The 21,587-nt window shown below is 46.1% G+C and overlaps 1 protein-coding gene across 3 annotated transcripts; it reads right to left on the bottom strand.

Moving 5' to 3' along the window:
- Window positions 1-857: 857 nt before the first annotated feature.
- CCNJ (cyclin J) lies at window positions 858-21,252 on the bottom strand. 3 transcript variants are annotated; one of them, XM_001505625.4, is made up of 6 exons: window positions 21,177-21,252; window positions 18,267-18,376; window positions 14,041-14,251; window positions 4,580-4,879; window positions 4,336-4,459; window positions 858-4,079 (listed from the first exon to the last, which is right to left on the bottom strand). In XM_001505625.4, the coding sequence occupies exons 2-6, from the start codon at window positions 18,333-18,335 to the stop codon at window positions 3,668-3,670; spliced, it is 1,116 nt and encodes a 371-aa protein (XP_001505675.2). In that variant the 5' UTR covers window positions 18,336-18,376; window positions 21,177-21,252; the 3' UTR covers window positions 858-3,667. The 3 variants fall into 3 exon arrangements, with proteins under 3 accessions (XP_001505675.2, XP_003431478.1, XP_028916518.1); XM_003431430.3 differs by having other exon boundaries at window positions 4,336-4,495; XM_029060685.1 differs by having other exon boundaries at window positions 4,336-4,879.
- Between the last annotated feature and the right edge of the window lie 335 nt (window positions 21,253-21,587).

A 21,587-nucleotide genomic window follows, 5' to 3' on the forward strand; every position in this document is an offset into this window, starting at 1 on the left:
TCAAATAGGCAGGAGGGATGATGAGAGGGTCCCAAGGGAGGGACAGAAAATAAGGACCCGTTAGCTATAAGGACCCATTAGCTATTGGATAGAGACAAAAGGGAAAAAAAAAATCCAGGCGGGGAGTCTAATGGGCCAGTGTACTCAGTTTAAATACCAAAGAAAAAAGAACAAATGCTAATGTGTAGAAAGGGACAGAAACAAGCAAACAAAAAGTTCAACAGCCTGGAAGAAGGGCAAAGCTGCAGGAAAGCCAAGCAGTCCCAAAGAGTGTGAAAATCCCCACAGAACAAATGGCAGAAGGACAGCAGAGCCCCATAAAAACGCCTGAAGAACATCTAGTCTCCGGGTCACGGTGCTAAGGTGAGAGGAAGAAGTGAAAAGGTCCCTTGTTATACTTTTAAAGTCTATCAGCAGCATGGCCTGGGAGTCAGAGGAGCTGGGTTCCAATTTTGGCTGTGCCCCTTGTCTGCTGCAGGACCTTGGGCAAGTCCCTTAACTGCTGTGCCTCAGTTTGTTCATCTCCAAAATGGGGGTTAAGACTGTGAGCCTTATGTGCGACAGGGACTGTGTCCAACTCGACTATCTTCTATCTACCCCAGCGCTTAGAACAGTGCCTGGCACATAGTAAGCGCTAAAATGGCACAATAATTATAATTACAGACCCTACGCAATGTGCTGCATCCCTGCTTGTCACACTCACGCCCCGAACGGAACCTGACCGGCAAAGACAAGGAAGTGGAAATGGTTACAAGCCACCATACGGGCTCTCGGGCCCTGCAGCGTCAGGACTGAAGAACCTAAGAACCTGCAAATAATAAATCAAGTCGAGTTTATAATTCAACCAAAACCAAAGCCATGTTATTCAAAACTAGTTTATTTTAAAATTCCAAGTGCATAGCACTCATCCAGCTTCCACTGTTGTATACTTTTGCATTCATAAGCACCATTTTTGAACTCGTCATAACATACATTTTGGTTTGTAGTCTGAATGGAAGTAATGTTTTTCTTTACCGGACTTTGGTCAAGCCCCTTTAAATAATATGAAACTGTTCACAGTGCATACTTTTTCTGATGGTCTCGTAAAGTCGGAGAAACTTAAAGGCTAATTAATAAATTAAACAAGAAGAACCCACAAAAAAACCCCCCAGCAAGAAATGATTTTTTTCTTACATCGAAAGCTATTGCTTTTAAAACAGTTAGCAAGTAAAATACAACAGGGTATGCAGCAATCCTATATACGTAATACTATCCCAAAAGTAAATCCAGTGTTAATTAGCTATCTAAATCTGAATATAAACAGAGAATTACTAATACTTCAAAAAAAAAAAAAAAAAGCTCTATTCTTCCGCAAAGCAAGAGTGACATTTGATTCAGCAAAAGCACTTGACAGACATTAAATTGCTACAGGCACCTGCTGTTATTTCAAGTCATGGCCTTTTATCCCAAGACCGTACATTCATAGCATTATCGAGGTAGTTAAAATACTGAAAATTGGATTTTTCGTTCTGCAATCTGAATAAGAAAGGTAGGCGACCCTCCCCCTCCACCAAATAATCTGAAGCTTCAGATCGGAGAAACAACCAAAATCCAATGAGCATTTTTTTGTTTTCTTCAGAAAGTTAAGTAGAAGGCGTTTTGAGAAAATACAACTGTCATGTTCAGGACACAAGGCTTGAGATCTTAACCGGAATCTCTCTCCTTTTTGGATTTCCCATTCCGCAGCATGACCTTTTTTAGACCTTACATACGTAGACATACATTTCTCCTTTAAGATGAGGGAGCTGGTCCTTAAATTCATTGCAGTTTACCATAGGAGAAACCATCTGCTTAAGGAGACCTTAACACCTCCATCAGCTTTTGGGAAACTATCTACAGAGGGTTCTGTTTTGTGTCACGCCTCTTCTCCGTTAAAAGTAATGCTAGAACCACTTGACCCCTGCCACAAAGCAATGCTATCTTGGAAGAGTATTCACAGTTCTTGACTTCCACTTGTGTATCACGGAAGACCCGCATTTGCCATACAAATACACCTCTAGTCAAGTGCTGCTGTAATAAAAAGGGAACCGATCCAGCGTTTAGGCCAGTGATTCTCCCAGCCTCCTATCAAGGCGTAAGATTTTCTAGTAACTGTTCAGGTAGAAGATTTTTCTCTTTCCTTTTCCATCTGCTACCCCAAAACATACCTCATCCCCAAATACCACTTGCTGTAATTGCCACCAACCACTCTGGCTACCTCCTACTCCAGGCAGAACAGCCGAGACTCCTGGAATAGGCCAGCTCTAGCCGTCACCATCCATGATTGCCATTAACACAGTTCTGTAATCGGGCTCCCTTCCTCGAGACCCAAATTCGGTGTGCCGTCACTTCTGATTCGTAGTAGTCTTCCGAAGTTTGCTCATAAGCCCGTTACCGGAAAACGGTAGAAAGTGCTACTCGGCACTACCTGAGAATCTGTTTTCCCTCCCCAAAAGGTAACGTTTTAGTCCTGGGTTTGTTTTTTTGTTTTTTTTGAATACCTGTACCTTTTCTTTATTTAAAAAAAAACCCAACAATAATACTAAATGGAGTGTTGATGAGCTCACGGGTTACTACCACTAATGGCCCCCAAAAGAGAAAAGCTTAAGAACCACAAGAATGAACACTCGCATCAGTTCTGTGCCACAGTGCTCTCTGTTCTGTTAGTTGAGGCCCACTTGGCAGTGCCCCTGGTTCTCCTAGAATGCATTCTTGTGAAGTCTCACAGTAAGGAAGATGCACGCTTACGGCACTCACCTGTTCCAATGCTGGTGTTTCTTCAATGACGTAGCCTGCTGAGCCCCAGAGGGCTCACGTTGCCAGAGAAATACTCCCTAATTACGTCCCGGCCAAAATGCGAATGGAAAAACCTGCATTACGGCAGAACTGACTGGATGCGATTTAAAAACGCTTAGAAGTTATCACGGTACCTTACGCTGGAGGTCCTGAATCACCCTAGATTATAAAATTAAGTGTTCACAACCGGTGCACAATCCCTGAGTTAGTATGTTACAAAACAGTTAGAGAACATCATCGTCGAAAATGTTAAGCAATGAAGTCACGCTCCGGGTTTCACGTCTCTCCGATGTGACGTAGCCCACGGAAACGAAACCCTGGTGTTAGGAAGGTGTTGTAGAATCACACTCATCGACAAAACGGCTATTTCTCTACAGCACTAGCCTCGTGCTGGCAAACATTTGGTTGGTTCCAAGTGGCTGAATGTATCCGAAGTTAATAATCTCAACATCATTTTACTCAGTATATTACTTCTACCGGGGAAGTAATTCACACACACATTGCTGCCTCCAAAAGTAATACTGCAAATCTCCTTCATAGGAAAGGCTAGCTGGCAAGTCCACAGAAAATGCTTCTTTTCCTTACAACATATGTCAACGCTAGGCCTCGCAAGCCTAGATTTTAATCACATATTCAAGTGCTGAAAGTATCTGTCCAGTCCTCCAATATGCATTGCACGTAATGCATTGAAAGAATTCTCTTGTATTCAATCACACTTGGATTCTGTACCTGAAATGCTGGTTTGGTATATTCAGTTTGGCTTTTATGTATTTTTTTTTTTTTTTTGTAGTGGTCCTAGAGTTTCTGAAACTCACGGCAGAAAGTCTGGATCAATGAGAGCTTTGGCACAGGATCACCTTTCAAAGCAAGGGGTGATACACGGGTAGTGCTCGTTAATCTGATAACTCCGATTATAGGAGACGCTAAGACACGGCTTGACTTCTATGGGGAGAGCTAACGACATACCAACGCCAGTCTGGATGTGCCCTCGGCCCGGCACGCTGGTCTGCAAGCCGGCCGGACAAGTCTGTAGTGTGTAAGAGGAGGTGTGAGTAGTGGAGACTATCTGCTGGCAGTTTTGCTGCTGCGATGCCGGGTGGTGATACTGCAAGGAAGCCTGACGCGCCTGCTGGAGATACTGATGCGGCTGAAGGTGAACAGGCCTGGACGGCTGCGACGCGGGCTGGAACGCATTCTGCTGCGTCGTCTGGGGCCCGGGTGGTCCTTTTTGCTTGCTGGCTTCTTTCACGTCGTTATCATGCGCACTAAGTGACAAACAGAAAAAGCCATCAGGAGACGCTTCTGCACTCACCGGATGAAGGAGGTAAACCGTGGCAGGGTATCCCAGAGGCCTTCAAATTCCCAAACATGAAGAGCATGGTGCCTTTAAAAAGTGTTTTTTTTTTAATAATAAAAAAAAAGCAACTTGTGCTTTAGAAAAATACCAAAACGTTATTTCTAAGATACTGTTAGAACAGAGAGACGTTAGACAAAAATCCATCCAGACTAGTAAAGGCTTACATCAATAACCGTTCAATACATGGCACCAGAAAGTCCCAGGAGTAAGCTGTAAGACGGTGCAGTCTAGCAGGCCATGTTGGGGAGAGACGTAGAATAATCCTCGAAGAAGCCACACATGCAGCAGCTACTAAAGAAGGTGCATAATTTAGAAATGCATGATCTGCGGAGATACCAAGAATGAATTTAAGCGATGGAAAACACAAATCGTACCTAACAAATAATTCACCATAGGCATGCAACGCACCTTGCAGAGACACTTCCAGAAAATAGTCAGCATATTTTGCCATGTACAACTTTGTTTTTTCCAAACAAACCATGGGCCAGCCGTCGTGCAGGTCCGTTTCGTGAACGGCCTCGGAGAGATAATACTCAATGAAGTGAGCGGCTGTCGGAAGGCAGAGGTTCCACTGAAATGTTTCGAGCAACAAGAGTTCCATGTGGAGCAGGTTTTGTTTGGTTAATATTAGATTCATATTAGTCATACAACCCAGGCTGTTCAGTTGCTCTAGTTTTGGTACTCTATCTTCCTTTTCTTCAAATTTACCTCGGAGGAAGAAGGCAGGATTAAAGAGAAGGATTAGATAACAAGAGACACCCAACCCAACCAGTCAACTCAGCGACACCCATTTGGAGACAACCATGTTTCTTGCCAAGGTTTCTGACCTAAACAAATACACCGCAAACTCACCAACAGCTTGGGTTGGGGTTTTTTCTTTCTGCTCCCTTTTTAATCATGTAAAAACGGAATTAAAATGATTATTTGCTGTGGTCTCTTTTCCACCCACGGTATATGACCCTCCATGACTGACAGAAAGGCCTGGTCCTACCATTGAGCGTCTGTCTCAAATGCCTCGGTTCTCTCCTACCCTACAGCTGGCCAGTGGCATTAATGGCTGCTGGGCCACTAGGCTTTCATGCCTTAGTTCTTATTTAGGGGATGAAACCATATCGCATCAGTAACTGTAAAATACGGTTAGGCTTACAGTCATTTACGCATGTCAATCACCGGATAAGCTGCTTTATCCTAGCGTCAATTAGGAACCTTAAGGGGAAATCCTAGAGAGAACACGTGATCGAAATGGAGTCAATCTTGAACTTTTTGTAAGAACCTTTGATTGCTATGAACTTTAACAGATAGGCATACATTACGACTAAAACTAATTAAATCATCATTACCAATGGTATTTGAATGTTTACTGGGTGTAGAGCACTCTACTAAGCACATGGGAAAGTACCAAACGACAGAGCTGTCGGACAGGTTCCTTGCCCACGAGTCTAAAGGGACCCCATTTCGTTCAGAAGAATGTAATGAAAAGCTGACCTCGTTAGGCTCGGAGGACCAGCTTGCCATCCTGAGTTGTCCCGGCAGAACAGAATGTTTGACTTTCTCCCAAAGTTCCCTCCCCACCGTCCTCTCTACTGATGGAGAACCACTCCCAGCCTTCCTCCCCTAACACCACTTCTGGGTTTGTTCAGAGAAATGGGTGGCCACGAACCACAGAGTATAGCTGCGACTCCCCCAGTTCTGTCAAAGAATTAGTAATTAAACTCAGCTTGAGACCAATCTATTTGATATATTATTAATGTAGCGGATGCACGTATCATTTCTGTAACTGGATCCCCTGCAGTCACTTCACTTTAAGGCCCAAGCACAAAACAGATACTCTCGTTAATACGTGCAAAACTAGAGAGGCCATTCCAAAAGTATAACGCGTGAAAAATAAAAGTAAACACTTTAGCACACTGTCCTCACCCCCACTTAGGAAGGTCAATAGGAAGATTTGGATATGACTCCAGGCCCGCTAAAGGTCAGTTTAACAGCGTTTTAGATCATTGGTATTTATTGAGTGCTTACTGTGTGCAGAGCACTGTATCAAGTGCTTGAGACAGTACGGCACATTAGAGTTGGTAAACACAATCCCCGCTCACGAGAAAGGGAAGCAGCATGGCCTAGAAGAAAAAGCACCAGGCCTGGGAGCCAGAGGACCTGGATTCTAATCCTGGTCCTGACACCTGTTTGCTTGGGCAAGTCATCTAACTGTGCTGTGCCTCAGTTACCTCACCTGTAATATGGGGATTAAATCTTATTCCCCGCTACTTAGGCTACAAGTGCCATATGGAACAGGGACTTATTGTATATGATTTGTATCCATCCCAGCCTTATGGACAGTGCTTGGCACATTCATTCAATCCGATTTATTGAGCGCTTACTGGATAGAAAGCACTGTACTGTTTGGGAGAGTTCAACAATAAACAGACATTTCCAGTCCACAATGAGCTTAGAGTCTTACATAATAAGGGCTTAATGAATACTATTATAGTTATTATTTATGGAGCTTACGGTCTAGATGGGGAGGCAGACATTGAAATACATACATGGGAAATGACAGTGTAAGGATGTGTCTACAAATGCTATAGATCTTAGGATGGGGTAAACAGCAAGTCTTTAAGGAAGCTCCAAGAGCATAGGTGACGCAGAGGGGACGGTGCACAGATCTAGAATCTGCCCCTTCACAGAATTACCGTAGGTTCTTCTCACTCCTTAAGACCTCTCCCGGAGGGCTCGAACAGTATTAGGGAGGATTTTTCCAACAACATGAGTCTGTTTGGGCTCAGCATGCTACTTTTTGGAAGAAACTGTACGGCATGGGATCAAGGGAATACTATGGGGTGAGTTTTCCTTACTGTGAGGCCTCAAAAGAATGCATCTGAGAAATGCCAAGGGGGCTTCAAAGTGGGCCCCAACTAAGACCAGAGAGCACAGAACAGATGACTCTTCATTCTTGTGGTTCTGAAGCAAAGTACTTCTGAAAAGGAAAAAAAAAAAATATCCCAGCTTCTCAAAGAAGTCTTCCCTAACGTTTTTTTTGTCCCCACCCTGTTCCTCCTCCCTTCTGCAGCCTATGCACTTGGGTCTCTAACAATAATAATAATAATAATTATGGTCCTTGTTAAGCATTTACTATGTATCAGGCACTGTAGTGAGTGCTGGGGTGGATACAAGCAAATTGTTTGGGACATAGTCCCTGCCCCGCATAGGGCTCACAGTTGTCTTCTCCATTTTACAGATGAGGAAACTGAGGCACAGAAAAGCCAGTGACTTGCCCAGGGCCACAGAGGAGACAAGAGGCGGAGCCAGGATTAGAGCCCCATGACCTTCTGATTCCCAGGCCCATGCGCTATCCACTGAGCCATGTGGCTCCTTAACTACTTTGATACCCCACCCTCATTCCCACAGCACTTTTGTATACATCCTTATACTCTGCTGCTTCCTCTATCTATAATTTCCTTTAATGTCTGTCTCCCCAGCTAGACTGTTAAGTCCCTTGAGGGCAGGAATTGTGTCTACCAACTCTATCGCTCTACACTCTCCCAAGTGCTTAATACACTGTCCTACGGGCAGTAGGCGCCCTATAAGTACCACCGACTGACAGTAGCCCCGCTGCTTCCCTCTTCACTAAAAGCTTCAGGGAGACTTTTCACGTAGCTAGCTCTTAACTCGAGCTACAGCTTCCACTTTGCTTCTAAACCATTATACTTCACATTTTAATGAGGTATGATAATGGGCCTCAAAAGTTTCAGGTCAGCTCAGATGTTCCTCACCGCAATAAAATAAGCAAGTCATTTTTACACATCCAAGGCAGAGAGATTACTCATATAGCAGAAAAAAAAGGATTCAATGGTAAGCAGGGTTTTAACACCACCTCCTTAAGACAATTCTTTTTACCTCTGAGGCTCTCTTACTTCAAAGTCGTTTGAAAATTTAATGAGACCATGTTTACGCAGGGCTTAGAGTTCCTCAATAGTGTAATGAGATGCAAATATGATTATCCAATATTACACATTAAGGGAGGAAGAATATTTCAAAATTATTTCGTTAACATTACAATTTAAGGCAAAATACAAAACGGTAATTGCATGACTCAAGCAACGAAGGGCGGACTAGTTAGGTGATCTCCCTAAAAGTCACATGGCTTGGTAGAGCCAAGAATTAAAGTCAGAGTACTCTTTTGTTTCAATCCTCACAAGCAAACTCCCAGATCAAAGTGTAGTTGGTGATGACTGCATGAGCGGGCAGAGGCTTGTAAGGAGACCCTGTGTATTATTAAGCATTTTACGTGGGGTGTTACGTTTGAAACTACTCTGTGATAACAAATATCAAGTACTTCTCTTCTAACTTCTTTTTCCTCACTCATATTTTTATTTTGATTTGGGCTGAAATTTTAACCACTTTTCCCCCACTTCTGTAACCAACCTGCTCTAACTACAATTTGCTAACACCAGTGGACACCACAAGCCTTCAGCTAGTCTCTTAAGATTTATTAGTGAGAAGCTCTGTAATTACGAGCTGTGAATAAAATGGGTTTGGCATATTACACTGTGAAGTGGCAAACAAAATTTGGGAAAATATTTTCTTGGACTCCCCCCGGACCCCAGGGCAGGCTTGGCTCTGTCACATAGCACCTGAACCCCTCTAAGGGTGGGAGAGAAACGGCCTGTGTCTCCTTGAGGTTTCGCTAATTGTTCCAGAACCAGTGTTGTTTATCTGAGTCCACAAAGTCAGGCTAGGCCAAGCCTTCCAGGAGAATGTAATGTGGCAGTGATTGGCTTGATGGAGTCAGCTTACTGAATAATAGTAATTATTATGGTATCTGTTAAGCGCTTACCATGTGCCAAGCACCGTTCTAAGCGCTGGGGTAGATACAAGGTAATCAGGTTGTCCCACATGGGGCTCACAGTCTTAAGCCCCATTTTACAGATGAGGGAACCGAGGCACAGAGAAGTGAAGTGACTTGCCCAAAGTTACACAGCTAAGTGGCGGAGTCAGGATTAGAACCCATGACCTCTGACTCCCAAGCCCGTGCTCTTTCCGGTAAGCCACGTTACTGAAAGAAACTGAGCTCTCGCCGCTCACCATCTAAACTGTGGGGTTCCCCCGGCCCTCTGGCTCCATTGCTCTCTGGCCTTCCTCCCCTAAACCCGGCCACAGAGCAAATTGCTTTAAGTCACTGATGGTCAGTAGACTGCAATTTAATTTCTGAAAATGATCATCACACAACTGTTCACTATTCTCAAACGTGAAGTACGAATATTCTGTTAATCTCAGGACGGAACTGATCTCAAAGGGTATTTCTAGTAGCCGATTCAGTTAGCTCAAGAAGCACTGTGGGCTGGTGGAAAGAGCATGGGCCCGGGAGTCAGAGGACCTGGGTTCTAATCCCCTCTCCGCCACTCACAGGAGTGTGTGACCTGGTTAAGTCGCTGAACTTGAAAATGTTCAAAAGAATTAATTTCTTTTCTCCTTTCTACTTAGACTGTGAGTCCCACGTGGGACAGGTACTGGGTTTGACCTGATTACTTGTATGGAGCCCAGTGCTCACACCAGTAAGCACTTAAATGCCAATATTATCATTTTTACTATTACTCTTAAGACATTCAGAAGTAGCAAGGAAGAGGGGAAGACAGGAGGGGAAAGAAAGGGAGGGACATTTCCTGCATCTCCAGCTGCCCTGGGCAGATTTAAAAATGACAGCCACCAGGAAGTCTATACTTAGCTCATATGAGAGAGAAAGGACTCGGCCAGCCCCCTCTGCCGCCACCCCACTCTCTCTGCCGTTCCCCCCCCGCCAGAACCGCCCAGATCTGGTCTGGAGAGCTGGGTCGCGAGAAACGTGTGGGTGTATGGCTGTCTGGACATTTGTTTTTCCAACCTAGAATTCCCTCATCTTTCATCCGCTACTGGTCAACTCACCGTTCCCACTTTTTCAGTAAGAAAATTTCTACCACAGGTTTTGAGGGGCGCGCTCTACAGTGGAGCTCAGGTAATGTGGCGTTTGGGCACCATCAATTGACCAAAGGTCCAGTTACCCAAGGAAAACTTAGACTCTTTAAAGAATGGAGAAAAGGGAACATTCAAATTAGTTTTGACTTTTAAAAATGACCAATCTTCGACACATCACTTTCCAAAATACATGTTGATTCTTCTGGTGACAGAAAGTATCAACTGTTTGATCAATCGCATTTACGGAGCACTGTGTACAGAGCACTGTACTAACCGCTTAGGCGAGTACAATATAACAGTCTGCAGACACCCCTAGGGTCCATCCCCAGTTAAGCCCTCTCTCTTCCTCGGTTCGCCTTCCCTTCTGCTTCACCTACGCACTTCAATCTGTGACCTTTGGCCATTTTATATTCACCCCACCCCCAGCTCCACGGCACTTATGTACACATCTTTAAATTACAAATTAAATTCATGCTACTGTCTCCCTCTCTAGACTGTAAGCTCACTACGGGCAGAGAACGTGCCAGCTAATTCCATTGTATTATACTCTCCCAAGTGCTTAGTACAGTGCTCTGCACATAGCGAGTACTCAATACCATTGATACGTTCCCTGTCCACATGAGCTCACGGTCTGGAGGTGGAGGTGGGAAGAGAGACATTAATATAATTAATTATGGATGTGTTGTGGAGGATATTGGGAGGGTAAATATGACACAAATAGTACACAAATAACAAAACATCTTTAGAAGTGTTCATACATAAGCACGAGTTGACTGGGGTAGAGTCAGGTTAGGTGTGGAAATAGATGAAAGGTGATTTAGAATTTTTTTTTCTTGGATTTAACCTCAATTTTTCAAAGACCTGGGAGTTAGGAATGGGGTAAAATCCACACCATGAGTTTAACTTCTACCATATTTACTCACACAATATCCTCCACTAAATAAGTTTCCCACCCTGATTTTTGAGGCGGAAATACATTTTTTTTTTGAATCTCAACTGTAAACAGCGATAAGTGGCTCCCCTGGGGAAGAGAAAAGAAAGGTCAGAACTTGACCAGGCAGCAAAGACACACTTGGTTGGGGGATGGAGAGCTGGGGAGGAGAAGAAATGAAGGAAGCAGTGTTAATTCATGGGCTGCCTATTGTTTGCAGCACTTGGGAGAGAGGAACGAAAAGTCAGAGATATAGTCAATTTCCTTTTACCTTTGTTTCCTTCTCCCCTCTTTTCCTGCTCCCCTTACTGCTCGCCTGAATTCCTCATATAACAGCCCCTCCGCAACAGTTTTGGGGTTGCAAAAATTATTCTAAAGCATGGGGCAATTATGCAACTAAAGTTACTCCTGTTTAGTACACAAATAAAACATCTTTAGAAGTGTTTTACAGATAAACTCCCCAACTCCCAAAGGCTGTGTTAGGGGAGCCAATTTTATGAGGTTCCCAGATGGCCCGCAGTTGATTCCTGAGGAATTAAGCAGAGCGCTGTACTCACTGGAGCTCAATGCTCAGCCTAGAAGATCCCCACAAAACATCTGGGATATTGAGTTTCGATTCTAAACCTGGAGTCGTGGCTACAGAAATAAAATCTCTTCAACAGCAGCACGTGGGGACGAGCGATAACTGTTCTGATTACCTGAGCTCTGGTGTACCTAACTGCCTGAGAACTTGTGCTTGTCAAGTAAAACATACCAAGAAGTGAATAAAGCACTATAGGCAGTGATGTATGTCTGAGTTAAGAGGAGTCTAGAAATAAAGGCAAGGAGAACGGGGCAGCCAAAAAAACTCCGGAGAAACATTTGGAGCAGAAAAGTCTGAAAGTTCTCAAGGATAAATTTTGGTGAGAACTACCTTCTTTGGCAACAGAGTTGTCACACCTAGGAGACCTAAAGTGCCCCGGCACTTTACTAAACTTCTGCCGTCTAAGGAATCTTTGGTGAAAAATCTACTAAGGTTATCTCCACAATACCGTTTTGATTAAAAATAATTAAAACCGAGGTTTCCTGACCCACAGTGACCAATCAATTTGCTGTGCAGTCCAGATGCAGACAGTGGAAGATGGGGCGGGAGGGAGGAAAAGAGAAGGAGGGAAGGGACGGAGCAAGCGGATCCGGCAGCCGGACTGGAAGCTGTTACAAGGCCGGCGCCTTGGAAAGAAAGGGGTTGAAAAACCGAGAGCTGTGGATAGTGTATATTTACTCTCTCTTCCAAATGACTGTCCTGAGCTCAAGAGAAAACTGCTATTTTTTATGGCAATTGGTAAGAGCTTACTATGCGTGAAACACTGGGGTAAACTCATTAATCAGGCCGGATACAGTCTCTGCCGTAAGTGGGGCTGATGGTGTAAGAAGGAAGGAGAGCAGGTATTGAACCTCTATTTTGCAGTTGAGGAAACCGAGGCCCAGAGGGATAGAATGACTTGCCCAAGTGTCACCCAGCAAGTAACTGGCAGATCTGGGATTAGAATCCAGGTACTCCGGCACCCGTGCTTTATCCACTAAAAATGCTGCTTCTCTGTTGCTGTCATTTTAGTCATTTCCTCTCACAATATGGTAACTGTGCTCTTGAAGAACTTCAAGTTAAGGGAAAAAACAACCACCCATCTTAGTATTACCCATTTAGTGAGGATTAATGGGCCGGGGGTAGATTAAAAAACATCACGATGACCAATGAATTTGTCAAAAATTCCTATATTATTATGTCCAACCCCAGAAGAATGGTCTAAACCCTTCTCATTTATTAGTATTTTACTCTAAAGACTTTAAAGTTGAAAAGACAGAAAGGAGCAAGAACAGTGCTCAGAGTAAGCACTTAAATACTATTATTATTATTAGAGTACAATAACTACAGTACAGCTGAGGCAGAAGCTGACAATCTGCTTTCATCATGCCTTGACCAATGCCATGCCCACTCCCTTCTCCTGCACCAAAACTATCCGTGCCAATGAGTGGATTGCGTTACGCCTGAGACAGGCCTATGCCGTGGGAAGAATAAACATGTAGTTCTGAAAAACTCGTGATAAAACAGAAACGACTATTTTAAATGGACTAAAACCAAGTCAAATGGAGGCGGTCAGTTCCTTGCACGCTTGTCCAGATGATGGGATGAGAGAATGCCCCCCTCTAAGCTTGGGTGTCGTGTCGCTGCAAAATGGCAGCCTGGCTAGTCTCGTTTAATGGTAGCAGCTGCCGAGCTCTTGCTACGTCAATTTCCTGAGCTATTTTTAGAGCCACAAAGGAAGTCACACAGCCGCAGACAGGGGCTCCTCAGCTCCACACTGAAACGTGTGATGACCTAGTCAAGGCTCTCGGGCCCTTCCTCTCCTGGAGAACAGCCACAATGAGGAGGAAAATGAGGTGGCTCAGCAAGTAAATCCATCAAAAGCATTTATTGAAAGCCTGTGTGCAGAACACTGTGCTCACGCAGGTTATCCTTAAGGTTTCAAGTTTGAATTTACAGACTCTAAGAGTTCAACACAAATTTCTATTCCAACAGCCCACACTATTTAGTTTTCCACATCGCCCTGCAAAATGAATTCCTTTGAGAAAATCTGTATGTTGCTTTCCCGTAAGATTGTATTCCAGGAGAATGGGGATGAGCAGATCTGCACACAGTAAGCGCTCAGTTAATATGATCGAGTGATCCTGCTCATCCCCATTCTCCTGGAAGGGTTCCCTTGCCAATAAGCAAGCTCCTGGGACCCATCAGATGCTCATAAAAGGGCAAATTATGGCATAGGACTTCATTCAGTCAAATGTGTTTATTGAGCGCTTAACTGAGCGCTAACCACTGTTCTAAGCGCTTGAGACAGTACAATATAACAACAGACAAGGACTTGATTTAGTTCCCCGGAAAGGGGCAAATACATGGTATGCGTGGGGATCTTTCAATCGTTTTCAGTGGGAATTCGAAGAGAGAAAACATACTTACTTGCAAGAAGCAAACAGGAGAGGGCAACTACATGTAGCTGTTGAATTGAAATGTCGTATCGATCCATAAAGAGGTCCAGTAAGTAGACAGCGAGATGCCGTGCAGAAGGGCACAGTGTGAAACGATTGCTCACAATGGCAATGAGGTCTGCAAAATACCGTCTGAGATTTAGCTGAGGCGACTGGCCTTTATATGAGGGCAACTTCAGCTCCTAAATTAAAAAGCAACAACACTGAGTTTTAATACAAACTGGGCATTAAATGTCTGTGAAATAGGCATGCTAATGCAAGCAGGATTTTACTCAATTTGCTTTTTCAAAATTCAAGTTCATGTTGCACGCTCCCTGTCTAATCATCATTTAAAAAAAAAAAAAAACCAACCAAAAAACAACAACAAAACAACCTCCCAAGTCTGAGTGGAATACTGGAGAAAGACAAAAAAAGATTGGGAGATAGAGTAAATGGAACAGAGTACATCAAAAGGTTCAGTAAGTATAATGTTCAAAGCACATCAAAAGATTTAATTAGAAGAATCAGTGTTAATTTTCCTTTCTGTGGTTCACATAGCCAAACTAACCATCTTCCAATAGGTGCCTCAACACTGAGAAATCGATGTTCCAAGTTAATGAAACCAGCTTGAGTATGCTAAAAAATAAATAAATAAAACGGCACAGTCCAGGCTTCTGGGAATGATAATGTGACAGTGGAAAACGGTTTTTGAGGAATTCCATTCAAATTCAGCTTGAAGGAACTGGACAGGAGGGTCTAGCCCTAGAGTAAAGGAGACCCTGAAATGCATTTTAGCACTGTGTTGGTAGCACAGCAAGGCTCAGTTCTTCTGGAGTTGAGTTTGAGAGTCGACACTTTGCCCACCCTCACACCCCAGCTCTGAGCAGAGTGCCGTTCACAATGCTGCAACGTTCTAAGGAAGCAGCAGGGAGAGACGGAAACACAGGTGTGTGCATGAGAGGACCGGCTTTTGTGTCTCCTTTTCCTTGTGGACCCCTTCTGCGCCACGAAACTTACGCAGCCAGAGTCCACCCAATGGCTGGACCCCTATTTCCATTTCTTCGCGACTGAATGTAAATGAAGGTTAATAGACCTCTACGAGTCAATCTGCAGTCTGTATCGCAGACAAGTTGGGTTGTCGATATCTGCCTCTCTCTCTCCAGTTTCCTGGAATGATCTCAGCCCTAGCACACGGTCCTCCCAGATCCCCAAGGCGACTAGACTTTTCCAGGGCTTGATACCATCCCTCTCCTGAAAGCAACTTTCCTCTTTACCGCAGGTTAGGAGTGGTGTTTGAGAATGATCAAAAGTATACTTCAGCTTAGAGAGAAACACAGGAAACATTAATCAATTTGGAAAGCGTGGTAAGGATGTTGCCTGAGAAGTTCAAAACACCCACCTGAAAGGGTGAATTAGCTTCTTCACAGGGACTCAAGTGCTAAGATGGCTCTCTAGATACCTCTGGACTATAAGCTCATTGTGAGCAGAGAATGTGTCTGTTATATGGTGCTGGCCCAAGCGCTTAGTACAGTGCTCTGCACAAAGTAAGCACTCAATAAATACAACCGACTGACTCTCCGTGCATCTGAGCCCCAGGCAAAGCCCTTCCTCAAACTAACAATGGGACCCAAAAATGAGAAAGGAAGAATAAGAAGTTCGAGATAAAAGGGAAGGGAAAGAGAGCAGGAACAATGTGGGGAAGGAGGCATTTAACATACACACAATCACCACACCCTTTAAACTCATGATTTAGACAACTAGAACCAATTTTTATCAAAACTCTGATGTTCAGGGCTATAAGCCTTAACTTTAAAGACACACAGACATTGTAATTCTGAATTGCCAAAACTTGGGGAGGTCACCTAAAACTATGGAAAAGATTCAATATACTCCATTCTCCCTAAAACACTTTAAACATTTTAAGTCGTATGTTAAGTTCAGAAGTGTGCAGCTACTCACGCTGAATCACTGCCAGCAACTATCTGTCCACACTAGAGCAAGAATGACTGACTACTAATCAATTAACAAAGTTTATTAAGTGCAGAGCACCATACTAAGCGGTTGGGAGAGTACAGTACAAAAGAGGTGGTAGACACATTCCGTGCCCACGATAAGCTTACTGCCATTTTGAATATCAGCATATGTGAAATTTTGATGAATTATTCTTAACCTAAACAAAGAGAGTACGACTCTAAATAGAATGTGTCCATTCTAAAGCAAAAAAAAAATGCAGCGGTTTTCTCTCTTCCCTTATGGCAAATCCCTGTGAAACCTCTAAAGGGAATTTTTTTTTTATTATACACATCCCTTTTGTAGAGAGAAACCTGAAGCAGGCTATTAGCAAAACTGGAACCTAGACCTTAAAACGCCTGGCAGGCCCATACAACTCACATTCTAGGAGAGTTCTTAGCATCTCTCAAATTACCAAGGAGTTTTCAGAAATCCAAAGTCCATTAACGTCGCGTTTCGTTGAGAGGTGGATGGATGTAGCAAATGAGACTCCCAAATTCACCTACACTTCAGTTGTTACATTTGATCGGGTTAGCCAGTCAAGTTATTTTACAAATTCAAGACGCTGCGGTCTTCATTCTTTCACCGTATCACCTTCTAGAGTCAAGAGCCTTTTTGCAGGGTTCAGCTGTTGTACTTCTCAGGGGAGAAAATCAAGTAGGATTTACCAGCACCAAACATCTCAGAGCTTTACTGACTAGAACGGAGACCCGAATGGGTCGTAGACCCACGAGCAGGCATGAGATATTGGGATCTAGTTCACTTCCGCCAGTAAATACTGTTCGGTTAATGGGTTTCACAGCTGGCCCGGAGTTTTGGTTACTGAGCAGTCCCTTCTAAATCCTGTGTACAATTAGGATCCGGGGAAAGCATATCTAAAGATTTGAGATTCGGTGATTAGTGCAGTGTTATTCGTCTTTACTTTGCCCTCTCTGGACTTTAATGAACCGGGCCTCCTCGCTATCTAAGGAGCCAGGCAAGACCCCTGTGGGGTTTAACGAATTCCTTTATTTACTTGATCTCCCAAAGTATACAATCGGTGCAGAAAGCGGGCCGGTTACCTGTTCGACCAGATCGGTCCTCCAAAATGGCACACCCAGATTCTACACCTGGATAAATCCTTACCTCTACCTTTAGGGTCCAAGAGAACGAAAGCAACCCCCCCTCCCCCCGGCTTACCACTCTCTATTCAGTTAGGGCTGCGGGGCCCTTTGAACGGCCCCGGAAACAGAGGTAGGGAGTTCACCTGGGCAAAAAATCAAAGCCAACCCCCGCTATACGCCCCCCTCACACTGAATTCCCTTAATCTGGCCTCTCCAGGGTCATTCGCTGTATTTATCGAGCGATTACTGTGTGCAAAGCCCTGTACTAAGCGCTTGGTAGAATACACTATAGCAACAAGCAGCACCGTGCCTTAGTGGAAAGAAAATGGGCTGGAGAGCCAGAGGACGTGGGTTCTAATCCCGCTCTGCCACTTGTCTGCTGTGTGACTTTGGGCAAAGTCACTTAACTTCTCTGTGCCTCGGTTACCTCATCTGGAAAATGGGGTTTAAGACCGTGAGCCCCACGTGGGACAATCTGATTACCCTGCATCTACCCAGTGCTTAGCACATAGGAAGCGCTTAACAAATACGATTACTGTTCTAGATTGTGAGCCTGTTGTTGGGTAAAGATTGTCTCTGTTGCCAAATTGTACTTTCCAAGAGCTTAGTATAGTGCTCTGCACACAGTAAGTGCTCAATAAATATAATTGAATGAATGTGCCTCAGTTCCCTCATCTGTAAAACGGGGATGAAGACTGTGAGCCCCACGTGGGACCACCTGATGACCTTGTATCACCCCAATGCTTGGCACACAGTAAGTGCTCAACTTAAATACCATCATCACTTAGAGGACATGGGTTCTAATCCCGCTTCTGCCACTTGTCTGCTGTGTGACTCCAGGCAAGCCACTTAACTTCCCTGTGCCGCAGTTACCTCATCTGTAAAATGGGGATTAAGTCTGTGAGCCCCACGTTGGACAACCTGATGACCTTGTATCTACCTCAGTGCTTAGAACGGTGCTTGGCACAGAGTAAGCACTTAAATACCATCATTATCATTATCCATCCCCGTCCACATCCAGCTGTCGGTCTCCTCGACTTTGCACTTCGGTGGCAGGCACCAAGCGCTCAATCGAGGAGGTGAAGAGTTGAGGCCCCGGGGTTACCTTGTAGCGAAGCGCTTGATGGATATCGGCAGCCAGCTGTCCTTTCCACCACTGCCCTTCCAGCTCCATGGGACGGCACGGGACAATCGGCTGGATGCAGCTGCTTCACTCTACGTACACACACACACACATACATACAGAGAAGCAGCGGGGCTCAGCGGAAAGAGCCCGGGCTTGGGAGCCAGAGGTCACGGGTTCTAATCCCACCTCTGCCATTTGTCAGCTGGGTGACTTTGGGCAAGTCACTTCACTTCTCTGGGCCCCAGCGACCTCATCTGGAAAATGGGGACTAAGACTGGGAGCCCCACTGGGACAACCTGATCACCTTGAATTCCCCCCCAGCGCTTAGAACAGTGCTGTGCACATAGTAAGCACTTAAGAAATACCATTATTATTATTATTGAGGATGCATGCCTAGAGGCAGGCCGATTGCTGCCAGGGATCACCCTGTCCCAAGGAGTAGGCCCCTTCTCCCCTCACCCGGTCGGGAAGCATAGTCCCTCCCTCACTCAATCGCAGTAAGCGCTTACTGTGTGCAGGCGCTGTCCTAAGCGCTACGGAGAGGCCACTACAGCATTAAAGTGAGATCACCTCTGCCCCCAGTGAGTACCCCGATCTCCCCGGCTTTTTTTTGTCCCCCATCCTGGCAGGGTATGAAAAAACACCAACAAGGAGGCAGATCCCCAGAAGGGGAAGACGCAAAGCGGGAGCTTGGGAATGTGGGTCGGGATGGGGCTCTGCAAGCCTGTCCACCCCCCCAGGAAAACCAAACCCGGCGGGGTCCAAGGAGAGAGAAGGGCTGCAGGGCGAGCACTGGCCCTGGTCAGTGTGGGGGTCCAGATGGTGGGTGACCCCCCCCACCCATGCACACATTCAGAGCACCCCCATCAAGCCCCCCACCGGCCCCAGCCCGTCGTTGGGCAGGGATGGTCTCGTCTGTGGCCGAATCGTTCATCCCAAGCGCTTAGTACAGTGCTCGGCACAGAGGAAGCGCTCTATAATTTTGCAGTCCCCCCCGTTTAGACTGTGAGCCCGTCGTTGGGCAGGGACCGTCTCTCTTGTCCAATTGTCCATTCCGAGCCCTTATAACAGTGCTCTGCACATAGTAAGCGCTCAATACTATTGAATGAAATGTCCATCCCAAGCGCTTAGTACAGTGCTCGGCACACAGCGCTCAACAAATACGACTGAATGTCCTGGTATCCCCCCAGCGCTTAGAACAGTGCCCTGCACATAATCAGCGCTCAATAAATACGACAATGAATGAATTGTCCATCCCAAGCACTTAGAGCAGTGCTCTGCACATAGCACTCAACAAATACGACTGAAGGAATGACCTTGTATCCCCCCAGCGCTTACAACAGTGCTCCGCATAGTCAGCGTTCAATACAATCGAATGAATGGCCTGGTATCCCCCCAGCGCTTAGTACAGTGCTCTGCACATGGCGCTTAATAAACACGATTGAATGAATGACCTTGTAACCCCTCCCAGCGTTTAGCACAGTGCTCTCCATATAGCGCTCAATAACTACGATTAAATGACCTGGTAACCCCCCAGCGCTTAGCACAGTGCTCTCCATATAGCGCCCAATAAATACGATTGAATGAATGACCCTGTAACCCCCCAGCGCTTAGTAGAGTGCTCTGCACACAGCGTTCAATAAATACGATTAAATGACCTAGTAACCCCCCAGCGCTTAGCACAGCGCTCTGCACACAGCGCTCAATAAATACGATTGAATGACCTAGTAACCCCCCAGCGCTTAGCACAGTGCTCTCCATATAGCGCTCAACAAATACGAATGAATGACCCGGTAACCCCCCAGCGCTCAGCACAGTGCTCTCCATATAGCGCTCAATAAATACGATTGAATGAATGACCTAGTAACCCCCCCAGCGCTTAGCACAGTGCTCTCCAAATAGCACGGAGAAGCAGCGTGGCTCAGTGGAAAGAGCGCGGGCTTTGGAGTCAGGGTTCATGAGTTCGAATCCCAGCTCTGCCACTTGTCGGCTGTGTGACTGTGGGCAAGTCACTTCACTTCTCTGTGCCTCAGTTCCCTCATCTGTAAAATGGGGATGAAGACTGTGAGCCCCACGTGGGACAACCTGATTCCCCTATGTCTACCCCAGCGCTTAGAACAGTGCTCGGCACATAGTAAGCGCTTAACAAATACCAACATTATTATTATTATTATAGCGCTCAATAAATACGATTGAATGACCTGGTAACCCCCAGCGCTTGGCACAGCGCTCTCCATTTAGCGCTCAATAAATACGATTGAATGATCTAGTAACCCCCCAGCGCTTAGCACAGCGCTCTCCATTTAGCGCTCAATAAATACGATTGAATGACCTGGTAACCCCCCAGCGCTTAGCACAGCGCTCTCCATTTAGCGCTCAATAAATACGATTGAATGATCTAGTAACCCCCTAGCGCTTAGCACAGCGCTCTCCATTTAGCGCTCAATAAATACGACTGAATGACCTAGTAACCCCCAGCGCTTAGCACAGCGCTCTCCCTTTAGCGCTCAATAAATACGATTGGCCTCGTAACCCCCCCGCGCTTAGCACAGCGCTGTGCACATAGCGTTCAATAAATACGACTGAATGACCCGATAACCCCCCCCCCCCAGCGCTCAATCAACAGGATCGAACGAATGAGCCCCGGCCCTCCCAGCGCTTAGCACAGCGCTGGAGGAGTAGGAGGGGACGAACGGCTTAACCCAGGCGGGGCCGCGGCTGGGTTTTGTCCGGCGGGCGGCTCCCCCGTGCACAAGGCCGGGCCCCGCCGGGGCAGGACCGGTCTGCGGCGCTCAGCGCTGCGCACAGGGTGGGCGCCGACGAAACCCCATGGAGGGAAGGCAGGAATGGGGGAGGGGGGGAGAGAGAAGCGGGCCGGGCCCCACTCACCGGCCGGTCCTGAACGACGGCGGCGGCCCCGCTGGCGGCCCATTGTTAAAGGGCCCGGCCGCCGGGCCCCGCCGGCCCTCGGCCCCCAGGCCGCTCGGCCTCCTGCCAATCAGCGGGCGGCATACAGCGGGGTGACCCCCGCCGCCCGCCAATCGGACGCCGGCTTCCCGGCCGTCCCCCTCCGCCGCCGGGTTTTCCCTCCAGCCTCCCACCCCGTCCGGGCCGCCCCGAGCCGGGCCGGGTTTTGTCGGGGCCCGAGGCCGCCACGCTCGCTTACTTTTCATTCATTCATTGGCGAGGATCACAAGGTCGGTGTCTGTTCAGCGCTCGCTAGGTGCGGAGCGCTGTTCTAAGCGCTGGGGGGTGGGGGGGGATACAGGATGATCAGCTTGCCCCACCTGGGGCTCACGG

Source organism: Ornithorhynchus anatinus, chromosome 3 (genome assembly GCF_004115215.2).
Source record: "Ornithorhynchus anatinus isolate Pmale09 chromosome 3, mOrnAna1.pri.v4, whole genome shotgun sequence".
Taxonomy (NCBI): Eukaryota; Metazoa; Chordata; class Mammalia; order Monotremata; family Ornithorhynchidae; genus Ornithorhynchus; species Ornithorhynchus anatinus.